Source organism: Puma concolor, chromosome C2 (genome assembly GCF_028749965.1).
Source record: "Puma concolor isolate L17-30 chromosome C2, mPumCon1.1.hap2, whole genome shotgun sequence".
Classification (NCBI taxonomy): domain Eukaryota; kingdom Metazoa; phylum Chordata; class Mammalia; order Carnivora; family Felidae; genus Puma; species Puma concolor.
The window spans coordinates 22,605,929-22,628,752 of NC_141675.1; the positions used below are offsets into that span (position 1 = coordinate 22,605,929).

The 22,824-nt window shown below is 38.2% G+C and overlaps 1 protein-coding gene across 1 annotated transcript in view; it reads right to left on the minus strand.

Moving 5' to 3' along the window:
• KCNH8 (potassium voltage-gated channel subfamily H member 8) overlaps positions 1–22,824 on the minus strand; it is a 360,147-nt gene that overhangs the window by 110,193 nt on the left and 227,130 nt on the right. The window contains exons 6-7 of the mRNA XM_086674209.1: positions 6,387–6,544; positions 2,176–2,383 (exon numbers count right to left, since the gene is read on the minus strand). Coding sequence (XP_086530335.1) covers positions 2,176–2,383; positions 6,387–6,544 — 366 coding nt within the window. The remainder of the gene's footprint in view (positions 1–2,175; positions 2,384–6,386; positions 6,545–22,824) is intronic.

Below are 22,824 nucleotides of genomic sequence, written 5' to 3' on the forward strand. Positions count from 1 at the left end.
CATAAACATGGAAACTGAAATAGACTTTCGAGGTATATGGTGAGGTTTCTCATGCTCTAGGTGAGGAAACTGAGGCCCACAGAGGTGAATGAAATTACTGTAAATCTCGCAATTGGTTAGTGGTAGAGCCATGATAACAGGAGAGTTCTGTGGCCCCAGCCCAACGTTCTTCTCATCATTGTGTTACGTATTATGCTCTCTTTGTGGGTTGACTTCCAGCTCACAAGCTCCCATTCATTACACTGAACCACAGCACCAAGTTTAAGAGTACAAGTGGTAGGGGACAATACTGAAGTCGTTCAGATGGTTGGCTTCTTTTTCTTGGAAAATCATTACTTCTGTGTGTTTGTGGGAAGAAAAACAACAGCTAGTTTGTACTTCTGTAGCAGAACTGGTGTGCTGGAAAGGACACAAAAAAGCTTTCCTCATCTAACTAAATTTGAGAGCGTGAATAAGCTGAATTTCCCCATCTGGAGCCTCTCAGACTAGACTAGCCTTACAAATTAATATGAGTGTATAGGTCTGGGGCCCGAAGGAAATTAGGTCAGGCCCAGAAAGGAATCAGGTGGCTGACCACAAGCAAGAATTTTAATATGGATTCAAAACAAAGGGCAGAGATCTAATGCGGCAATTCACTGAATACCATTAGGACTATATCAGAGCGTGTGATGAGGGAGCCTTCAGGACAAGAAAATAGAAAGGGAAACAATACTAAAGGACAGAAAATGTCTTAATCCAAGTACAATCCAGACTTTGATTCTTCATTTAATCAACTCTTCTCTTTCCTCACCATGCTGTCTTCTCCTCTCCCTCTCTCCCTCTCTCTCTCATGTCATCTCATATTGTCTTCATGTAGGATATTCTTGCTTTCACTCTGCAGTTCTAGCTCTCCCTTTACTTCATTTCTGAGAATTGAGATCCATAGCAAGGCACAGAAGAAGTACTTTGATAAGGAGAATAAAACCAGTCTGAGATGAACATTATCAGAACACAGTCCTTGCTTTGGTGTAGTTTAGGGTCAAAATTGAGACGTGTATGTAGGAGCATTTTTAGAAGATTTTAAGGAGAGTCTGTTTTCTTAGCGTCTCCAACTTGTTCTCCAAAGATATACTTTGAAGGCTTTGTATACTGCCATATAGCGAGAGGACGGCATTATGAGAGCCAACCCAGGGATGTTCCAGATGCATCCTGCCATTAAGTGCTGGTGTGAAAAGTTAGAGCATTTTTTTCTCTCGGGAATCTCTTGTGGCTTCATCCCTGTGCAAAGGTCTGTGCTTCCAAAAGTTCAAGATTGATTTTTTGGAGAAAAGAAGTGAAGAATTTTCTAGCCAACCAAGAAACAGATTCTTTTGACGAAATGTCAGATTAAGAAAAAAAAGAATTCTACGTGGGGTACCATGACAATTCTCTAAAGGCAATGACTGTGAGAATAATGCAAATATTTTTGGATAGAGGGTTATAGCCCTAGGAAGTTTCATTTTCTGTACAGTTCTTGTGGTTAGCATAAATTTAAAAATGTGTTCATGTGCAGAACATTTCAGATTCATTTATGCAGAATTATGTAGCACATGGAAAAGTCTCCCTTAAATTCCCATGTATAATGGGGACACAAAATTCTACAAATTATATTTGTAAACATCCAGTCCCCTCTATCATTACACATTCTCAAAGTATACTAGATATGGAAAGTGTGTTATTATAATACACTCACTCACTGTCTCACTGCAATGATTGGCCATAGGCCAGTTGCCCAGGGATTCAATGGTATTAGCCCTGCATTGGATATGTCAGATAAGATCACACATTACTTACCTACGCTTCTACAGCCTTGCTGGTCATTTTAAACATTTACTCCCTTGAAAGCTTAACCCATTACTCTCTCTCTCTCTTTCTCTGTCTGTCTCTCTCTATATATATGCATACACACACACACACACACACACACACACACACACATATACATATATATGGATTTTCCAGAAAACTTTCTCAAAAGAAATCACTTGTATCATAGACCCTGTCCCCCCACACCCTTCCCCTCCCAGTCCCTAAAAAATATTAGATAAATCGACAGTCAGAGGACATAATTATGGAATCATCTTTCACTTCCTCCAAATTCTAGACAAACTTCCTTTTCACTTAAAAATGGAAAATGTGACAAACATAAGCCCTTACCAACTTCCCACTTCAGAAGGCTGTTGTCTTCCCTCTCCATTTTTCCAATGACATACCAGATACACGCCATCCAGTGTGCAAGGAGTGCAAACATGGACATGAGCAGAGTCAGGACGATTGTGCTGTGCTGGGAATAGCGGTCCAACTTCTGCAGGAGACGCAAGAGACGCAGCAGCCGGACGGTCTTCAGGAGATGCACGAGAGACACCTGTGGGAGGAGACCGAGCGGCACCGCGTGGCTCATGGGTTCACTCCGCATCATAGCGGTTGCTTTAACTTACAGCCATTCTGGAAAGTTCTTGAAGTCAAGCATAATCATGACTCCAACGCGATGGTCATTTTTATGACCATGCCAATGTCGTTTCTCGACATAATGCTATCAAGAGGTGATAGGATAAAGGATGATGAGACAGTTTACTTTCCTTGAATTGGTACTTATTTTCCTTAAGGTTTATCTTTTTTTCTCAACCTATTTGACTGAATATGATTTTGTATATTCTGATACACAACTGAAACACATTATGGTCTCAGGATTGAACATAAGGTGTCTCCACTTCTTACACACATTTTCTTTCAATTCCACGTCCCTTCCTCCATGCAGGAGTGACATCATAACAATAATTTAGACACACTGAACCCTGTGAAGTGGTAATAAAGGTAACTTTAAAACAAAATAGTGATTAGATGTACCAAACTTGAGTAAGATTTACTCACAAATGCCAGTAATACCTCCTGTCTCATGTGCTGCACTCTCTTCTTTGTAACATCATCGACTGACAGAAAAAACTCACGCCTGAAGCATATACTTTCTGAGCTCTCTGTCAAACACACAGGCTGAGGGAACCAAAATCAAATGGAACACCATTTTTGAAAACTCTCCTAGGTCTTGTCTTTGGACACACTAAAACAATACACTTGTGGCCAAGGACTTATTTTCCTGACTTCAGCGCCCGACGGAAACATGTGCACCACTGGTGTCCACAAGAGTGGTCATTGTCACTATTAACAACAGACGTGGTGCCCTAAGGCATACTCTTTCACACCCTCGAATAGCCTCAAGGAGCATTCTAAAATAGAAACGGCAAATAAAGTATGACCTCATCCGTAAATAGAGTTTAACAAAGTACTTGACCTTTTCTAATTTGGAGGCCGGAGGAAGGAACTATAAATACAAGGGAAGAAAGTGGTTTGTATGACTATACCTAAGAACAGTATTTGCTCTAAGGACTCAATCATAAACACGGTCGGCATCTTCTGGAAGTTTGCCTTTATAATTATCTGGAGTCAGTTGACATCTAGCTCCTTCCTCCATGATCTATCTCCCCTTCTGTCGAAGAAAATTGTACCTGGAACAGTGCTTGACACATAGTAAGTGCTCCGTAAATACGTGTTAAATGAGAGGATGGTTAATAAGATGGAAAACGCTCTAAACTCAATATAATAGAAATTCAATAAAAACCTTTTCAATTGTAATCTCACGAATTATTCTATACTGAAATATAATAAAATCATAAGGTCAGCTGAGGAACTTGCCAGCTACCTGTGCTTTGATTTCTTTTTCTCATTCTTCTGTGTCAAATCTTATTTTCTTCCCTTTCACAGCCCAGTCCTCATCTGTCTTTTCTCCAGCTGATTGTAAACCAGATGATTTCCTGCCAGGACTTTGCAATATCTGCTTCCTGGCTTAGAAGAATTACTGGGGGTGGAGTTTATTTTATAGGAGAAGAGTTTGATAGATGCATGACAATTTGGTACTTGAAATGAAACCTCAAAAAGTCCCAAAAGGAGGAAGACAAGTTGATTAACATGTATTGAGGTCTTTCTGGGTGTTTCACACTTAGCAAGGTATAGAACAGAAATGCTTTTCAGGCTGCTGAGAACCTTGTAGGGATTTTTATGCTTATTTTGCTTATTTTGCCTATTTTGATGTTAATTTCCCCCAAGGAAGTCACTCAGATGGTAAGTGATTAATACTGGGATTTCTACTTTGCCTTTTTCACTCTGTCATATTTTCTATGTCTCATGCATAACTTTGTCTCTCAGAGTGCCTTTCATAGTGACTTACACACACTAAATTTTATTAAAGAAATGTGGGAAGTATATATAAAACATTTACCATCAGCAATTATGGGCAGAGTCAAAACTAAAGCATCCAATACATTTCTGATGGTTGTAATGAGTTTTTGAATACCATCTACAGAGATGTGCTAACTGGATGTATTTTAGATCTGGAAAACCAACATCTGTGTTTGCTTATTTATTTCTACCTTTCTTTTTACAAGTTCGTGCAGTATAACAATAGCATAGCTTATAAACTTTTCCTCATAACTTATGTTGTCCTGGGAAGTAAATATAATACTTTGAACAAATAGAATATTTCATCATGACTAACTTATTTGGGGCAGAGCAAATTTATATGCCAACTGGTTAATGATCATACGCTCACTCCTGTGAGACACAGAAAAATTATCATTGATAAGAGACAGATTCCATTCTTTCTTCCTCTTTTGTCTTTCTTTCTAACATAGATGTTTATCTATAACTTGCATTTATTAGGTATTCATGGCAGGTTTCATGAGACAGAATGAAGAAAGGGAGCAGGAATGTAGTGAAAGTGTACAAGTACTTAAAATTCACCAAAATATGAGAATTAGACTTTAAAAAAAATCCTTTGTGTTAATTTTAGACAATGAGCATGTTAATGACAGATAAACATGTATTTTAAAATTTTGTATATTTTACAATACAATTATATAATATATATTTTAAATTATCCTATTTGTTCAGTGCCCAAAGAGAAATGGAACATAAAAAAAATTATTAGTATTTAGTCACAAAGCAGCAAGTTAATTTAGAGAGGGGTCTATCAAACATGATTCATTAAACAATTCTCCAGGAGAATGTGGAAAATTTTTCTTAGTATTTTGTGAATTATATACTTCTTTTGAAATTTTTTTGGATGCAGTCTTGCAAATACCTTGTTTTAAGTCATTACATGTTCATTATAGTACACTTATCTAGTCAAATTCAATTTTAAAAAGCACTTTTAAAAGCCTGGATAACAATTCTCTGTAGCACTGATTGATATTATATACTAAATTTTTCCCCAGAGGTTTCCTTTCAGTTGACTTATAAACCTCTTAAAGATGTTGATACCCTCAACTTTCCATCTTAAGAAAAAAATGGTAAGGAAAAGAAAAGAAAAATGCTATTGTATAGACAATTACCAAATGCACAAATTTGTACTAAATAGTCAGGATTACAGTTCAGTCTTCATCCCAAAGTCAATAATGACTGTATTTGAAACACTGATCATTTTAATACTGAAAACTAAGCTTTTAAATTCCTGATAGAGAATCTCAAGGTCTTGTCAACTGAGTAAGAAATAGGCTTCATTTGAACTAATGTTTAGTAAATTTTTGCCTGCTAAAATTGGTTACTCTAGCAGCAAATTGCATTACTGGCCCCAAAATGCTATTATACCTCCCTAAAAGTCTCTCTATTTATAAGGGAGCACTTAATGCTTTTACCAACATCAATCGTTAAATAGTAAAAATAGCTACTACAAGGAGTGGACACACTTTCTTTCCTGTGATGAGACATGAGGATAAAGGGAAGAAAAGAGATGTTACAAACATCAGTAAAAATCCAAAAGAGATCTCAAGTTCAAGTGGCCATTGTATCATTGTGCCATTTCTTCCCCATCCAACATTTTTACAAAGACTTCTAAGAAGTGGTTGAATTCTTTTAACTTCGGTACTACTCGGTATCTTGATTGGTCTTTTGTTTTGCTAATGAAGAACTCAAGAGGTAGAGAGTAAAGGTCATAAAACCAGAAGAAATCTCAAACTCCACTAAACTTCTGAGGCAAAATACCTGCCAAAGTAATACAAAGTAATGCTCATTACTTTTGGTTTCCTTACCAAAGGATTTCTTCTGTGAGCGAGTATTGATGATAAATGCTTTGGGTATATCCTGGTTCTAGATATTTAAATAACTAAAACAGGTCATGTAAATTCCAAAAGGAAGTAACTTCCTCAGGTGGAGAATTTGGCCTGCGTACCATTGGTCACTTTGGTGTCTGTATTCAGGAGGCCACAAAGTCCTGGACATACAAACTGCTACAAACACTTAAAACCTGAATGCGTGGAAAATAAACACAGGATAAAAAATAACCTTCAAAGTCATGTGGAAGGGAGCTCTTTACTCACCACTGTGACGTTGAAAGCATACAGGAGATCAAAAGGCAGGGCAGCAATTAAGTCAATGATGAACCAGGTTGTGACATAGTGGATGCAAATTGATCTTGCTTCAAAGATAACTTGGCCAGACTTGCTGACATAGGTTGTTCGGAAATTTAAAATAATATCTGCTTGAGAAAAAAAGATAAGAGAAAAAGAAGGAAGGAACAGAGAGAAGAAGAAGGAAAGACGAGGAAAGAAGGAAGGATGAAAGAAAACAAGCATGCAGCAGGAGGGGGGGGAGGAAAAAATTGTATAAAATTACATAAAATTAGACAAACGATAACCTCTCAATGTATTTCTGACTGATAATATCTGAAATACTCCTCTTGACAAATCCAGTTCAATTCAACAAACAGGTATTGAAGGGTGAAGAAAATAATATTTTCTGAGCGCTGAATACACTCCAGACATCGGACCACATGTACCAAAAGTAACATGAATAAAAATAACAATAACAATAGTCATCATTACTAAATGCTCACTAGTACCAGGCACTGTTCTGAGAACGTAGCAGAGGTTATTTCACTTACTCCTCAGAACATGTTCTTAAGTAGATGATATTATCTCCATGCTAAAGAGGCAAAAACCAAGTCTCAATGAGGAAAAGTAACATATCCGTGATCATAATGTCAATGGTGTCAAAGAGGATTTTACACACAGATAATTTTTAGTCTCTGTTCTTTTTTTAAATACAGGGGCGCCTGGGTGGCTCAGTCGGTTAGGCGGCCGACTTCAGCTCAGGTCCTGATCTTGCGGTCCATGAGTTCTAGCCCCGCATCGGGCTCTGTGCTGACAGCTCAGAGCCTGGAGCCTGCTTCATATTCTGTGTCTCCCTCTCTCTGACCCTCCCCTGTCCAAGCTCTGTCTCTCTCTGTCTCAAAAATAAATAAACGTTAAAAAAAAAATACAATTCTATTTTATTTTGTGAACAAAGTTTAACTAATCTCTCTGTGGACACAGAATTCATCTCTGCCCTAAAGGCACTTATATTAACAAAACACTGGAAGTTACTTTGTTTGGATTTCTAGGTTAAATTTTCTCATTTCATTTTAATGGATGATGTAATCATTTTCAACTTTTCCCTGCATCATTCTTTTATTATATTTTTATTTTATATTCTATTTAATATTTATATTTACTTTAAATTTATATTATATTTTATTATTTATTGAACTTTTTACAATCCATGAGGCCCTCAAGGGCACTGGTCAAATGACAGCCATAGCCACAAGGATCGTCTTAGGCTCACTTCTGCTTCTATGACTAAACACCTCTGTGTTGTATTAGTCTCTGGGTTACATATCATTAAAGCACTGGAAAACATTACCTTTCCCTTCGTTTGTTTTTCAGTTGACTACAGCCAGGCCATTGGGAATTTCAGGATTGCTGCATACATGTAAGGGTGATAATGGTTGAGCATTTTATGGACTAGTGAATCCAATGTAAACATATCTCTCTGTGAAACTTTGTTCTTGGGAGGTGCCATGAGCCACTGACTCAACGATTAAAGGAGGGAATGTGGGAAGTAAATATGCAGGTCAAAGAGAACAGGAATTGGGAGAGTTATGAAGCAAATGTAAAGCTCTGAGCTACATGGTTATTGGGTGAATTGGAATACTCTTTATAGCTAATTTAAACCCTTGAAAATAAGTAGAATAGTGTTATATGATGATAAAAACTCGATATCATGATCATGATGATGACAACGATAAAACATACAATAATGTGCACCTTGTATGTCATTTTTACTTTTCATTTCATGTTCACATTTGTGGTAGGCAGAGTTCAAAGATGACCCTCGCTTTCATATGGTCTTCTCCCCTTAAGTGAGGGTAGAGCCTGTGAGCATTATCAGATATCATGCCATGATGCTGTTGCAGTATATAGCTAAAGGGAGATTAACCTCAGTGGCCTGACCTGATCAGGTAAGCCTTGCACAAGCCAGTTTTCTTCAGCTGGTGGTAAGGGACTGGAAGAAAGCAACCACCACATTGTGGAAGGGCCATGTGGCAGGGAATGGCGGCCAGTCTCCAACTGCTGAGAGTGGCCCCTTGCTGACATCTAGCAACAAATGGGGACTTGTGTCCTATAACCCTAAGGAAGCAAATTCTTCCCACAGCCACATGAGTTTGCAAGAGGACCTACGCTCCAGAAAGAAACACAGTTTAGCTGACATCTTGAGCTCAGTCTTGTGAGGTTGAGCAGAGAATTCAGCTAGGCCAGACCTAGATTTCCCACCCACAGAAACTGAGATAATCAATAGCTGTTGTCTCAAGCTGCCAAGTTGGTAGTAATTTAAAGTGAGGCAATACAAAAACAAATACAACATTTATTCTGCATTAGGTTCTCATCATAGCCTTGCGAGGAGAGATAATATAGGAATTACGACAACAGATTACTACTACATTTTTATAGATACTACCTTAGCATGGACCCAGTACTGTTTGGGGTCCTTTAAAATCATAATCTCATGGAATCCTTACAACAATACTAAGAGGTAGGCCCCTTCAATATCCTTTTTTACAGATGAGGAAACTGAGGCCCAAAGGAACGCAAACAACTTGTCCAGAGTCACATACATGGTGTAACTGAAGCATAGGATTAAACTTCTTTAGCTAGTTAGTGAAAGAACACGACCCCAATCCAAGTCTCCTAATTTCCAATTCAGTGCTTTGGCTTTTGGTCCCTTAACAGAGGCCAGTCACATCTCAGGTCTGGAAGCAAGTTCTAGGTGACTTAAAAAAAAACAATAATTTTTCCAGTCTTTTGTGAATGATCTAACTTTTAAAATGGCACTATTAAAAGTCATATGTTTGTCGAAAAATAAAAATACTGAAAAACTTTTATTGCTAATACTGAGAATATGAAAGTAAGGAGCAGTGGCTAAACCATTCAAAAAGGATGAAAACAATGCCAAGGTGATTTCTATTGCAGAGTAAAAGTGCTACCATGGCAAAGTATCAATGCATCATTGAAGCATGGCCACCAAGAAGGAGCAGGAGCAGGAGCACAGCGGAATACCATCAGGCTCTTAAGGTAGCATGTGAACTTCTCATTCTTTCTCTTAACTTTCTGGGCTCATGTATTTCTTTATTAGCAAATCAATTTAACAGGTCAGGCCACCGGCTGTTGAAATCAAGCAGAGATTTCAACTTGATGGTTTCTTTTCCAAACGTTTTTTTTTTTTTTTTTTTTTTTTTATTTATTTATTTATTTATTTATTTTTGGGACAGAGAGAGACAGAGCATGAGCGGGGGAGGGGCAGAGAGAGAGGGAGACACAGAATCGGAAACAGGCTCCAGGCTCTGAGCCATCAGCCCAGAGCCCGACGCGGGGCTCGAACTCACGGACCGCGAGATCGTGACCTGGCTGAAGTCGGACGCTTAACCGACTGCGCCACCCAGGCGCCCCTCAACTTGATGGTTTCTAAAAGAAAGCGCAGGTTAGGCATTTGGGTTTTCATCTCATGAGTAAGAAACCCAGAGTTGTTTACCAAGCCCTTGAGTGATCTGTGGTTTCCATAACTCAGGCTGAGATAAGTCTGCATGTTCATTGTTAAGACTGGAGGGACAAATTCCTTGCATATTTACCAACTGATCACCAGTTCTACCACAAATTTCACAGAAAACTCACTGCCACCATCCAGGATGCCACCCTCCACATTCCTGGGGCACTCCATGAATGGCTGAATGAATGAAATGATTGGTCTTTGGTTGGTTGACACAGCAGACATTTTTGAAACTGTGTAGTAAATTATGTGTCTGACTTAAAAATAAAAGAGGTGCAGACTTCTGAACAGAAAAGATATTTTTGTGGATGAGTCATTACAGAATATCAGTTTAGCTTTTAAAAAAGCTTTTAAAAAAATAATTTGTTACTCATTTGAGTTAATTGGGTGAAAAGAAGATATGCTAATTTTAGGTTTTAAAAAGAAGTAATTATGAGACTTTTATATTTATTTATTTATTTTTTTCAACGTTTATTTATTTTTGGGACAGAGAGAGACAGAGCATGAACGGGCGAGGGGCAGAGAGAGAGGGAGACACAGAATCGGAAACAGGCTCCAGGCTCTGAGCCATCAGCCCAGAGCCCGACGCGGGGCTCGAACTCACGGACCGCGAGATCGTGACCTGGCTGAAGTCGGACGCTTAACCGACTGCGCCACCCAGGCGCCCCGAGACTTTTATATTTAAATACTAATAATAGTAAAAGAATATAAAAGGGATTTTTTTAGAATCTATTTTTTACAAATCTATTTCTGCCAACGTTTTTTTATTTATTTTTGGGACAGAGAGAGACAGAGCATGAACGGGCGAGGGGCAGAGAGAGAGGGAGACACAGAATCGGAAACAGGCTCCAGGCTCTGAGCCATCAGCCCAGAGCCCGAAGCGGGGCTCGAACTCACGGACTGCGAGATCGTGACCTGGCTGAAGTCGGACGCTCAACCGACTGCGCCACCCAGGCGCCCCTACAAATCTATTTTTGAAATACATGAATTCTTTAGGTTTATTTTCAGAGAGAAAAAAACCTAAATATATATTATATTCTAAGATTTCTAGGACTATGGTCCTATCGTGCAAAGGCTCTAGGTTTATTCAATGATCAGTATTATTTTTGGATAGTTGATTTCTAAGAAACCTACTTTTGTCATATGCATAAAAATAGGCATAATTCTGGTGTATTATAATTTACAAAACATTTCCAGGCATTCATTAGTTCATGTGACAAAACCAACTCTTTCAGGTGTACTATTTTTACCAAAGACTCAGGAGATTTAAGAAACTTATTTAAAGCCATGAAGATAGTAAGCAACAGAAAAACGGGACATCTATTGACAGTTGATTCCATTGTCTTTCCATTATCTTAAAAACTTACCACACTTCCAAATATATTTTGGAGGGAATAACAATAGGTTGGTGCAGGGGAGTGATTTTTTTCTTTTTTCTTTTTTTAAATTTTTAATTTTTTGAGAGAGAAAGACAGAGGACAAGCAGGGGAGGGTCAGAGAGAGAGGGAGACACAGAATCTGAGGCAGGCTCCAGGCTCTAAGCTGTCAGCAAAGAGCCCAATGTGGGGCTTGAACTCATGAATTGTGAGATCATGACCTGAGCTGAAGTCAGATGCTTAACCGACTGAGCCACCCAGGAGCCCCAGAGAAATGCATTTCTGATCAGTGGAAATGCCCTTAGATCAAACTCCATATCAGCACCACCCAGGTAAAAGAATGTTAAATAAGAGTCACAGAATTGAAAATAAGGAAATCAGTTGTCTCTTGATCTGTCTAGGGACAATGGAGAATACTGTTTTCTCTCTACTGATAAGAATATGGTATTGGTGTTCAAGGACCAGGAGAATCCAACGCTCGTAAATATTCCCTTAAATGGAAGGGTAGAGATGGCTAGACCGTACTCTAAGAGTCAGGGAAGCACAGAATGAATTCGATTCTGATGAGGAGGACAAGAGCGCTCCTTCCAGATCTGGTGTCCCTCGGTAGAGAGTCACGGAGGCAAAGTGGAGCTTGGCCAACACTAGCTGCAGCTTGTCTCACTTCCCTTAATGGTTTTGTCTCTTTGGCAATTAAATCAGTGACTCATTCAAATGTTATAGTAAGAATGAGGTCTCCTCCAGACAATCCACAACCTACCTGAAAGACAACAGTAGAGTTTCTATTCTGACACATCTTGAAAACATAAGTGTAATGTGTCTTTGACTTTATGTTGAAAAATACATGAAAGCATACTCAGTAATATCCAATTTTTTACATGTAATTTTCTCATTAATTCCATTTATTATTAATACGTGCAACTGTCTATAAATACACACACACACACACATACACAGTTTGAACCAGGAAAAGTATTCTAAAAACCATAACAAATTAATTCATAATTCACCACCTCAAAACCTTAAAGTCTCATGTGTTTGTGCATGCATAAATAATCCCTTGTAATACATGGTGCCAGTATCAGGTGTAATGAGTAAATAAGCGGGGCGATAGAGAATGATCATACATATTGTATGTGGCTTATAGAATTTCCCAAAAATTGGTCGTAATATACACCACCAAAATGAGGTGAAATATAAATGAATTCTCTGATGATTCAGATGGCACTTAATTCCTTTCAGGATAACCAATTTGCCTTGTTGTATTTCAGTTCTACATAGCATGATTACAATAAAGACAAATAATGGAGAGATGGCTGTGTACATATGCTGTTTTCATACTGTTAAGGCCTCCAAAAATAAGTATTTCATTTAGCTTTTACACTAAAGGGCTATGTATGTGGCTAAAAAGGCAGGAAGGTTGAATCCATTTTTTCCAGATGGATTTCTTCAAGAACCGTGTAATTAGAAAGTAAAAAAAAAGGGAGAGATGAACTTGATATGGCACAAATTAGATTTCTTTTCTTTACTAGTACACATGCCAGATGGGAAATAATTTAGAAATCATATTGGCTTACTTGTTAAAAAGTAAATTAAAACATAATGGTGTGCATACAAGCATAACTACCACATACAAATAATTAATATCTTCATTTAGCCATTTCTTTAAAAATTAATCAATGTAGTACAGCGTGGGTGGAAGGATATTTAACTAAACCAGCTGCCGACTCATATTCTAAAGGAACCCTGTCTTTTTCATTGCTTGTGAGGCACTCTGAACACAGTATGATGTCACAGCAAACTGAGCTAGAAGGTGTGGGAAGATGAACTGAGAGCTAATTAATAAAGAAGTTTGAGGGACTAATAATCATAAGAATGTAATTGATTGTCCATGTTAGCGGAGGAGATTTTCATACCATTCGAGCCTTGCACATTCGTCAGTATTTGTTCCTCTTGCTTACTTTATTTTTTAAAATTTATTTATTTAATTTCAAGTTAGTTAACATACAGTGTGGTATTGGTTTCCAGAGTAGAACCCAGTGATTCATCACTTACATATAATACCCAGTGCTCATCTCAACAAGTGCCGTCCTTAATGCCCATCACCCATTTAGCCCATCCTTCCCACCCACCTTCCTCCAGCAACCCTCAGTTTGTTTACTGCATTTAAGAGTCTCTTATGGTTTGCCTCTCTCTGTTTTTATCTTATTTTTCCTTAATGTTTATAGAAGTGCTATCAACAATAGCCAAATTATAGAAAGAGCCCAAATGTCCATTGACTAATGAATGGATGAAGATGTGGTATATATAAACAATGAAATACTATTCAGCAGTCAAAAAGAATGAAATCTTGCCATCTGCAACAACGTGGATGGAACTAGAGTGTATCATGCTAAGCAAAATAAGTCAGTCAGAGAAAGACAAATATCATGATTTCACTCTTTTGTGGAATAGTCTTGCTTACTTTAAATGAGAGATCTGTGGAAAAGAAAAAGCAGCTGACTCAGCAAGAAGTAATGTTTAAGAGCAGCTGCTTAAAGAAGAAGGCAAGCAGGCACATCAAGGGGTGTTTGATGCTGGTATTAGCTTCTGTTTTGTACCAGTGGCCAGCATTATCATGGTGGGTCCCTATAGTGGTTTTGACCCTCAACATAAACATCACTTGGACCCATAGAGAAGGGAAGGGGCCTAAAAGTCACTTTCCTCTAATAGCTGCCTTTCTCCTTATTACTCCCTTTCCTTGGTTCTAGTTTTGTCCTTAGTAGCAACATAGAATACATTGTTCTCTCCACCCAAAACCCCTTTCTATAAATATTAGACATCAGTCATCAAGTTCTCTCTGTGGCCCAGGCTGAGTATCTCCATTTTGTTAAATGGTCTCTTACTGATCTCAGTCCTGATGCTTTTCTCTAGCTTGGTGATTTTCACAACAAAATCTCATGGAAGACAGGATTTGGGCGTTCACTTTCTCCTTTCCTCCCTTCCTCTTTTCAAGCTGAGCTTTTACTCATTTTTAAGTAATGAGGCACACATGTCCATTTTTATTTTGAAAAGGAATTTCAAGTCCTTAACACAAAAAAGAAAATTAAAGAAATCTATTCAAGTATTTAAATACTGTCCTTTTGGAAGGAAGGTACTGAAAGGGTAGAAGAATATACCAAAATATGCCACTTTGGCATAAGAACGATTTTGAGCTGAAGGCAATTGAGAAGCAAAAGAGAAAAGCTCCCTGCCCTCCCCCCATTTGCCTAAAAGCAGGGCATAAAGGTGTCACTTCTCAAAGGTGTTGCTCCTCTCCTGTCTACCAGGAAGGACAAAAGTTCATCCCCAGATCGTAGCCTGGCTGGTGTGGTGGACAGTGGGAAATACGTTTACTGCCACCAGTGTTTCCAGAATTCTCATTACTCCACTATCTTACCAACCCTTGATGTTATTAGACCTTAAAGTTTTTGCCAATTGCGTGGGAATACAATGCTACAGATAACACATTTAGAATTGGTTCCATTTCTAGTAATGCAGACTTCGTAAGTTGTTGGCAAATCTTTGAAAAAAAACTTACATTACTATTAGTTGAAGTAAACTATTGTCAACTCATATCTCCACTCATTTTTCACACAGACTGCTCCCGAATGACTGCTCCTATTCTTTATTGAGAGGGCTAAGGGTGCCTGGCTGGCTGGGTCAGTTAGGCATCTGACTTCTGCTCAGGTCATGATCCCACAGCTCATGAGTTCGAGCCCCGCAACATCGGGCTCTGTGCTGACAGCTCAGAGCCTGGAGCCTGCTTCAGATTCTGTGTTTCCCTCTCTCTCTGCCCCTCCCCCACTCATTCATGTTCTCCCTCTCTCTCTCTCTCTCTCTCCCCCCTCTCAAAAAATAAACAAACATTAAAAAAAAAGTTCATTTGTAAAAAAGAGAGAGAGCTAAAGTGTGGCTGTCCCTTTTAGCTATGCAACATCCTTAAGCACTATAAAAAATAACCCGATTGATGATCCGTTGTGCTCTGCCCTGTGCTGTGCCCTTGGCATGTAAAGGTGGACAAGAAATGCAAAAGAAGCATGGCTTTGCCTGGGAGCCACAGACTCTCATTTTTACAACTTGTTGTCCTTCATCTTTCAGTACATAAGTAAGCCCCATCTGTGACTATGCTGGCAGGTGCAAAGAGACAGCACGCACTCCCAATACGTGTCTATTAAATCCACCATTTACTGTCTCTAAACTAATGATTTTATTATATTGGCTTTGTCCATTGCTTTCATTTTATTGTATAAAGTTTACCACTTCAAAAGACTTCCACCTCACATGTACAATTGGTATGTGTAAAGCCTACAAATTTTGGCTCCCGATAAATGATTCACTCTGTTTCAGTGCTATGTAACTCTAAATTAGATACTGAACTTTGAACTTACTGGATCATTTTTTAATAAAAATAATTTAATGATTAAAAATAAATTTACTGAAAGACCATGACTCACACATATGTCACTTAATTGTAGAAATCCTTTTGGCATACTTATTCTGTCCTTAGTTATAGTTGCCAGGTGGTAAAATTTCTAAATTTAAAGTACAGTAGAGGGGTGCCTGGGTGGCTCAGTCGGTTAAGCATCTGACTTAGGCTCAGGTCACTATCTCATGGTTTGTGAGTTCAAGCTTGCGTCGGGCTCTGTGCTGAGAGCTCAGAACCTGGAGCCTGCTTCGGATTCTGAGTCTCCCTCTCTCTCTGCCCCTGCCCTGTTCACACTCCGTCTCAGTCTCTCAAAAAGTGAATAAATGTTTAAAAAAATTTTTTTTTAAATAAAGTAAAATAGAAACTAGAAGGATTATCATATCTATAAATACCCAGTTGTGAAATTTTAAGAAACCCTAAACACTCGAGCTTATTAATTTCATATGAAATAAATATTGATTACCTAAGTAATAAAACCTAGAATTGATGAAACTTGAGATAAATACAAAATGTGTTGATATGATTAATGTTTGCCCCAAAGTGAAACCCAGCACATATATACTCATTAGAGAGAAAAATGTTAGATTAAATAAGGGTTTTATAGTTACATATTATTTTACATTTTAATTGGGACTTTCACGATCATTTTTATATTTGAGGAAAATAATATCTTTACTTACTATTTATGGTAGTTTTCACTGCTGTTTAGCAAATATTTCTGGTTCTCTACCTCCTGGTATGATTATCTTTCCCTACCACCTGAAGAGACTGTATGTCTCTGTGATTTGCTTTGGCTGTAATTATAAGCCAAAGTAGCCTGAAACACTTTTGGGCAAAATTTTGAGAGCTAGTGTGTAATTCCTCACATTTTCTTTTCCCTGCTTTGATGATCATGGAAATATGAGGGAAGATAGGATCTCTGCCAGCCTGGGTTTCTGAGCAACCACAGGGGGCAAAGATCACGGCTGACCCACAATGGACACATAGCGTGAGGGAGACATAAACCTTGTGTTATATCCCACTGAGATTTTGAGGTTACTTGTTACCACAGCCCATCCTGATATGTATTCCTAAAGGCTATGGAGCAGAGTGGCTAAGAGTGAGAATCTGGAGTCCCATCTCCTGGGTTGTAACCCACTGAGCAGGTATCAGCTGCATTTAACTTGCCCATGGTTACCCAACTAGAAAGTGGGGGAGTGGGGGTTCATACCCGTCTGTATAAATACCTGTCTCTATTCATACCTGTCAGTCTGTATAAAACCACAAAGCATTTTTTATTATAATTCTTCCCCTTCTTGAAGCCTAAGAACAGAATTCTTATGGTGAGATCTATGAACTACTTCTTGAGCTCTAGGTAATTCTTAGAGTCATAAGGAGATAATATGTAGTATTTTGACTGTAGGTTGCCATTTATAAAATTATTTGGCATATTTAAAAAATGTTTTAATTCGGGAGTTTATTATTTTTGAGAGAGCACAAGTGTGGGGGGTGGGGGCAGAGAGAGGGGGACAGAGGACCCAAAGCAGTCTCTGCACTGACAGGTTGACAGCAGCAAGCCCTATGTGGGGCTCTGACTCACGAAACATGAGATCATGACCTGAGCTAAAGTCGGACGCTCAACCGAATGAGCCACCCAGGTGCCCCCAAAATGCACTGGTCTTAAGTGGACAAGGTAATGAATTTTCGCAAAGTTGACCATCTTGGTCATCACCAATGGATAGAGCTATAACTAGGACCAGAACACCAGAAGCCTCCTTTATGATCTTGTCCAGTGATCAACTCCTGAAAGATCACTGTTGTCCTTATTACCATCGATTAATTTTGCTTAATTAGGAACTTTATATAAATGGATCATACAGTATGTATTCTTGTGTATGGATTCTTTCACTACACATTGCGTATGTGATTTTTATCAACTTGGTATCACATTCACTGTTTTTTATTGCCATATAAAATTATATTTTATTATATACATATATAAATACATATTTCATTGTATGACTATATAGAAATTCATTTCTTAATTTTATCGTTGGTGAAAATCTGGGTTGTTTCCAATTTGGGCTATTACAGTTAATGCTCTTAGAAATACACACACACACGCACACACACACAAACATTATGCCTTTCTTTGTATAGTTATAGGTAGACTTGTTGAGTCTACAAGCAGAATTGCTGGGTCATAAAGTAATTACATAAGTTACTTTAGCAGATGCTGGCAGAGTCTAATAAAGATCGTACTAATTTGCGTTCCTACACACAGTGTATGAAATTTTACGTTGTTCCATATCTTCCTACAATCCTTGGTAATTTGTCTTCTCATTTATTTTAATTTTTTGCACTCATTTTGGTGGTGGTGAAATTATTTTCGTTTTCCCAATGATCCCATGCATGTGCTAACTGCATACTTGGATACCCTCTTTCATGAAGTGTCAGTTCAGGACTTTTGTCTAATGAAATAGTTTCCCTCCTTTTTCTTTTACAGATTTGTAGGAATTGTTAGTATACATTCTGATTATGAGTTGTGTTCTGTTTAAGTAATTGATGCCTATGCCAAGATTACTACGCTATTCTACCATGATGTCTTCTGGGAGTTTTATTTTTTGACTTTTACGTTTTCTCTACAGTCCATATGCTGCAAGTGATTCTGTGTGTCGTGTGACGCAGGAGTCAAGATTTATATTTTCCCAGGTGGGAATCTGATTGATCTAGCACCAGTTTAGAAAACATTACCATTTCCCCCAAAGTATTCTAGTCACTGTTTTGTCATAAATCAGGTGATCATATATGCACAGATCTGTTTCTGGTCCCTACATTTGTTCCAGCGGCCTGTCAGATACCAGCTTTTCCAGCACAGAAGAAATGGATATGCGTAAGCTCTATCAAAGTATTCTCAAATGCATTTAAAATGTGACTAATACGTTTGACGTTTAAAGCACAAGTTGATTAGTCACAAATCTGAAGAATTATATTTAAAAAACTAAAAAAAAAAAACCCTAAATGGAAAAAACATTCAGTATTTGAAATAATGGAGGCACGCTTAAGAGAAAAATAGATTCTCACTTTAGCACATTATGATTTCATAGCTATTTTTATGAGTGCGATCTGTAGAAATTGCTCATATATTTGTGTTATGCCATAATTGCATTTCTACTTGTGGTTTCTATAATTTAGTCTACTTTTAGTCTTGTGAACAGTAAAATCATAAAAAGATCAATAGTGTCAAACCACACTTATCTGATTTCGGCAAGATATGAGTAGGATCAAGCAATAATGACAAAGTTGGGGCACAGAGTGGTTCTTTGCTCTAGTTGTATTATAATCCAGGTCACTGAAATCAAAAGGAAAGTTGGGAAGTAAGATGGTATATGTTTTATTAACTCTCCCTCAGGGTTGTTTGAGTAGAGAAAGTGGCCCAAAGACAAATCAAGTCGGCATCACCAAGCATGGTGGGTTACCAAAACCAAGAAGGAAAATCACAAGGCAAACAGAAATTGCATCCAAAAAATCACATGTGGAACTCAAAAAGAGACCAGAGCTAGAGTGGGCAGGAGGAAGTCTGGAGCCAGTTAATACCCAGGTGCGCTTATCGTCAGAGTGGAACATGCCCTTTAGGAGGTTAAATCTATCCTTTGGAAATGTACAAAATCAAAGGCCACCAATTGGAGCTACAGTCTTAAAAGAAACAAAGTTTCTCATTATTTTTTTGGTTCATATTTCACATTAAAAGTTTTTCATTGTTGTTGTTAGGTTGTTGTTTTTTTTTAATAGTTTTTACAAGTTTATCCTTTAAACTTATTGCAGAGTATTTCTGGAGGGGAGCTAGAAACTGCTCCTGTCTCTGTTTATATAAATAAAATATAGTGTCTAGTGTTTCTGTATCTGTTTATATAAATAAAATTTAGTGTTCTCAGGGATATTCTACAGACAGTAAAACATAACTCTCAAAACTTACCAACTCTGTGTTTTTCTACTTATTACATTTTCTACATATTTTAATTACCTAGTTCTACTTATTTTCTATTTAGAGCGTGGTGGTTTTTGATGTAAAGATGAATAAAATTTTACAAAGACACATCCATTTGTTAAAAATCATCTGCTCATGTATTCAGGAAAGGTCTTGTCCTCAAATTAACCTTTCAGTATTTACTGCTGTTTTTCTAGCAATATGGATCAAAGAACATTGTCTTTGTCAGGGTTAAAGTCAGAAGGTGCTACAAAATTCAGTTTACTCAGGATTGAACATTGCCACAAATTAGAAGTCTAAGGTTTTATTCCAAGAAGTTGTTTTCTAAGGCATCACTCAAACAGCTGAGTACTCCAAATGTGGTTATTCGGCTGTCACTACTGCATTACTTGACTTGGGTTTGGTTTTGATGAGTTCTAGACTCAAGCTAATGTCGCGGGCTTTTTTAGCATTTGAATGTCCATCAGTGCTGATGCTATTCTGAATATGTATTTAAGTGTAAGCAGTAATGTCTCCTTTGCTATTTGAGAGATTCAAACATAACTGTTTCTCAATGTGCTTCAAGATTACTATTGACCATGCATTCTGCATATTTCAGTTGTTATCAGACTACTCATATGTGCGGTCAGTTCAGATTTTCAATCTGCTATGAAAATAAATTTCTTAGTGATAAGGATTCACTTGTATTATCTTAGTAAAGATGCCCAAGATAGAGGCTGATCTGATCAAATATCATCCTCCAATACCTATTCACTATTCTTCCTCTTTTCCTTTAGGTAGTACCTGTAATGAGCATGTAAATTACTTCATTTGCTTATCTATAAGCCTCACCGCTTGTGAAGAACTGTTTTGGTGTCTTGAAATACATTCAAGACTTGAAATACATTCAAGACTTGAAATACATTCAAACCATGTAACGGCACAGCTCTTAATAAATGACTGTGGAGAAAGAGCATATTTATTTATTTTGCAGGTAGAAGATTTGCATATTATGTTGATATTAGGTTGTGAAGTCAGTGAGTAAAGAGTAATTCATATGTAATCAAACTATACCCAAAAGAACTTTAGTCACTCATAAAGTTATCATCTCTAGTTAAGTCCATTCTGTCACCTTTTTCTTTGACATTAAAAGAGATTGTGGCATCTTTTTTTTTTTTTTTCTAATTTTTTTTTTCAACGTTTATTTATTTTTGGGACAGAGAGAGAGACAGAGCATGAACGGGGGAGGGGCAGAGAGAGAGGGAGACACAGAATCGGAAACAGGCTCCAGGCTCTGAGCCATCAGCCCAGAGCCTGACACGGGGCTCGAACTCACGGACTGCGAGATCGTGACCTGGCTGAAGTCGGACGCCCAACCGACTGCGCCACCCAGGCGCCCCTAGAGATTGTGGCATCTTAAGTTAAGTAGCAGGTGAAACAGCTGACCTGCATCCAGTGGTCATGTTGTAACTTCTTCAAAATACTAAAATCACATTCAAATCAATAAAACCCCCACTGTACGGGAGAAACAAAGGAAATAAGACCTATCTCACATCTTATCTTCTCCTAAACTGAATGATGGTGGTAGAGGGAGGGCACTTGGGTAGCTCAGTCGGTTAAGCATCTGAACTCTTGATTTCAGCTCAGGTCATGATCTCACAGTCTGTGAGATGGAGCCCTGAGTTGGGGGACTGCTTAGGATTCTCTCTCTCCCTCTCTTTCTGCCCCTCCCCTACTGTCTCAAAATCAATAAGTGAACATTAAAAAAAAATAAACTGAATGATGAGGAAAACTACCTTTGCTATTTAAAACAGTACCTTGTTTTCCTTCTCTTTCTCTCAATCTAACAGCCATGTAGTGCAACTCTAGTATATCATGCAAAATACAACAAGAAAAGATGGCTGTTCACCAAAATTCATACTCCTTTTAATCCAGGGTAACAACTGCAGCTGGGTAATAACACCCACCCGCTTTGCCACTAGTGTGGTTGCAAGTGAGGCTCTTACAAGTGGAAACACTGTATGCAAATTTTATGCTTTGCACATAAAATTATGCATATCTGCTTTCTATGCTCTTTGTTTTTCTGTTCCTGCTGGTTGGAATGAAGAACAGAATGACCTTAGAAGCCACCCACTAAAGATCGTAGAGCCATTGTCAGTCTCAGTCCTTAAAAGACTGCATAAGACAAGCACTTGCCCCTCTTCTCTCTACCAGCCTTCAGGACACTCACCAGAACGTTAGGTGAGACAGAAATAACTCTCTACATCTCAGAAGCCACTGAATTTTTGTTGCAGCTCTTGTTATAAGAGCTTATTAAATCTAATACACAAAGCAAAGCCCACTGTTCTGATTCCTCCATCAACTTAGTAATTTAACATTTCCCATGAAATAGTGCTTTAGTAGCTGGTCTTGACAGGGCAATCAAAATGTGACTTTTTATCATTATGGCAAGGAACTCACCCAGTGCTCCAGCCTCTACTAAGGATGGCAGCACCCCTAAGTCCCTAAGTGGTTTTTCTTTTGCCCTCTTTAGCCAAAAATTGGTCAGCCTCATTTCAGCATAAACCCTTCTTGCAACAGCTCTTGGGCATTCAACCTCCTGGTGTTGCTTGCTAAAGCCAAGGCATTAGTATGATCCATTGAGTTCATCCCAGCGGCCAGATGTAGCACAGGACAACTTTAATTTCAGATAAAGAATGAATTTTTTTTTAGTATAAATATGTCCCAAAGAAAGAAAAAGTCCTTTTATTGCTACAACCATCCTTGGGCTAGTAAGCCTTTCAAGGGACATCCAGATGATCTGAAATTGACCACTCTTCCCCATGTCCCTGACATATGTGCACAAATCACAGGAACCTTAAAAACGCGTGTGTGTGCACGCACGCACACTCACCACCAGATGGATCTGGATGTGTAATTGCAGTATGCTGAAGTAACGTATTTCAGTACCACAAAACATGACATATCACCTCCTCATGTGCCTCTCTGCCACGAACATCTGTTGTTCCCATTCCTTGAGAAATTATATCTTTGTTGGCTGCTACAGCTATTAACTTTCCTGCAGTTTCTTCCTGTTTCATCAAATTTATACAGCTTACATTCTATTTTTTTTTTTTTAATTTTTTTTT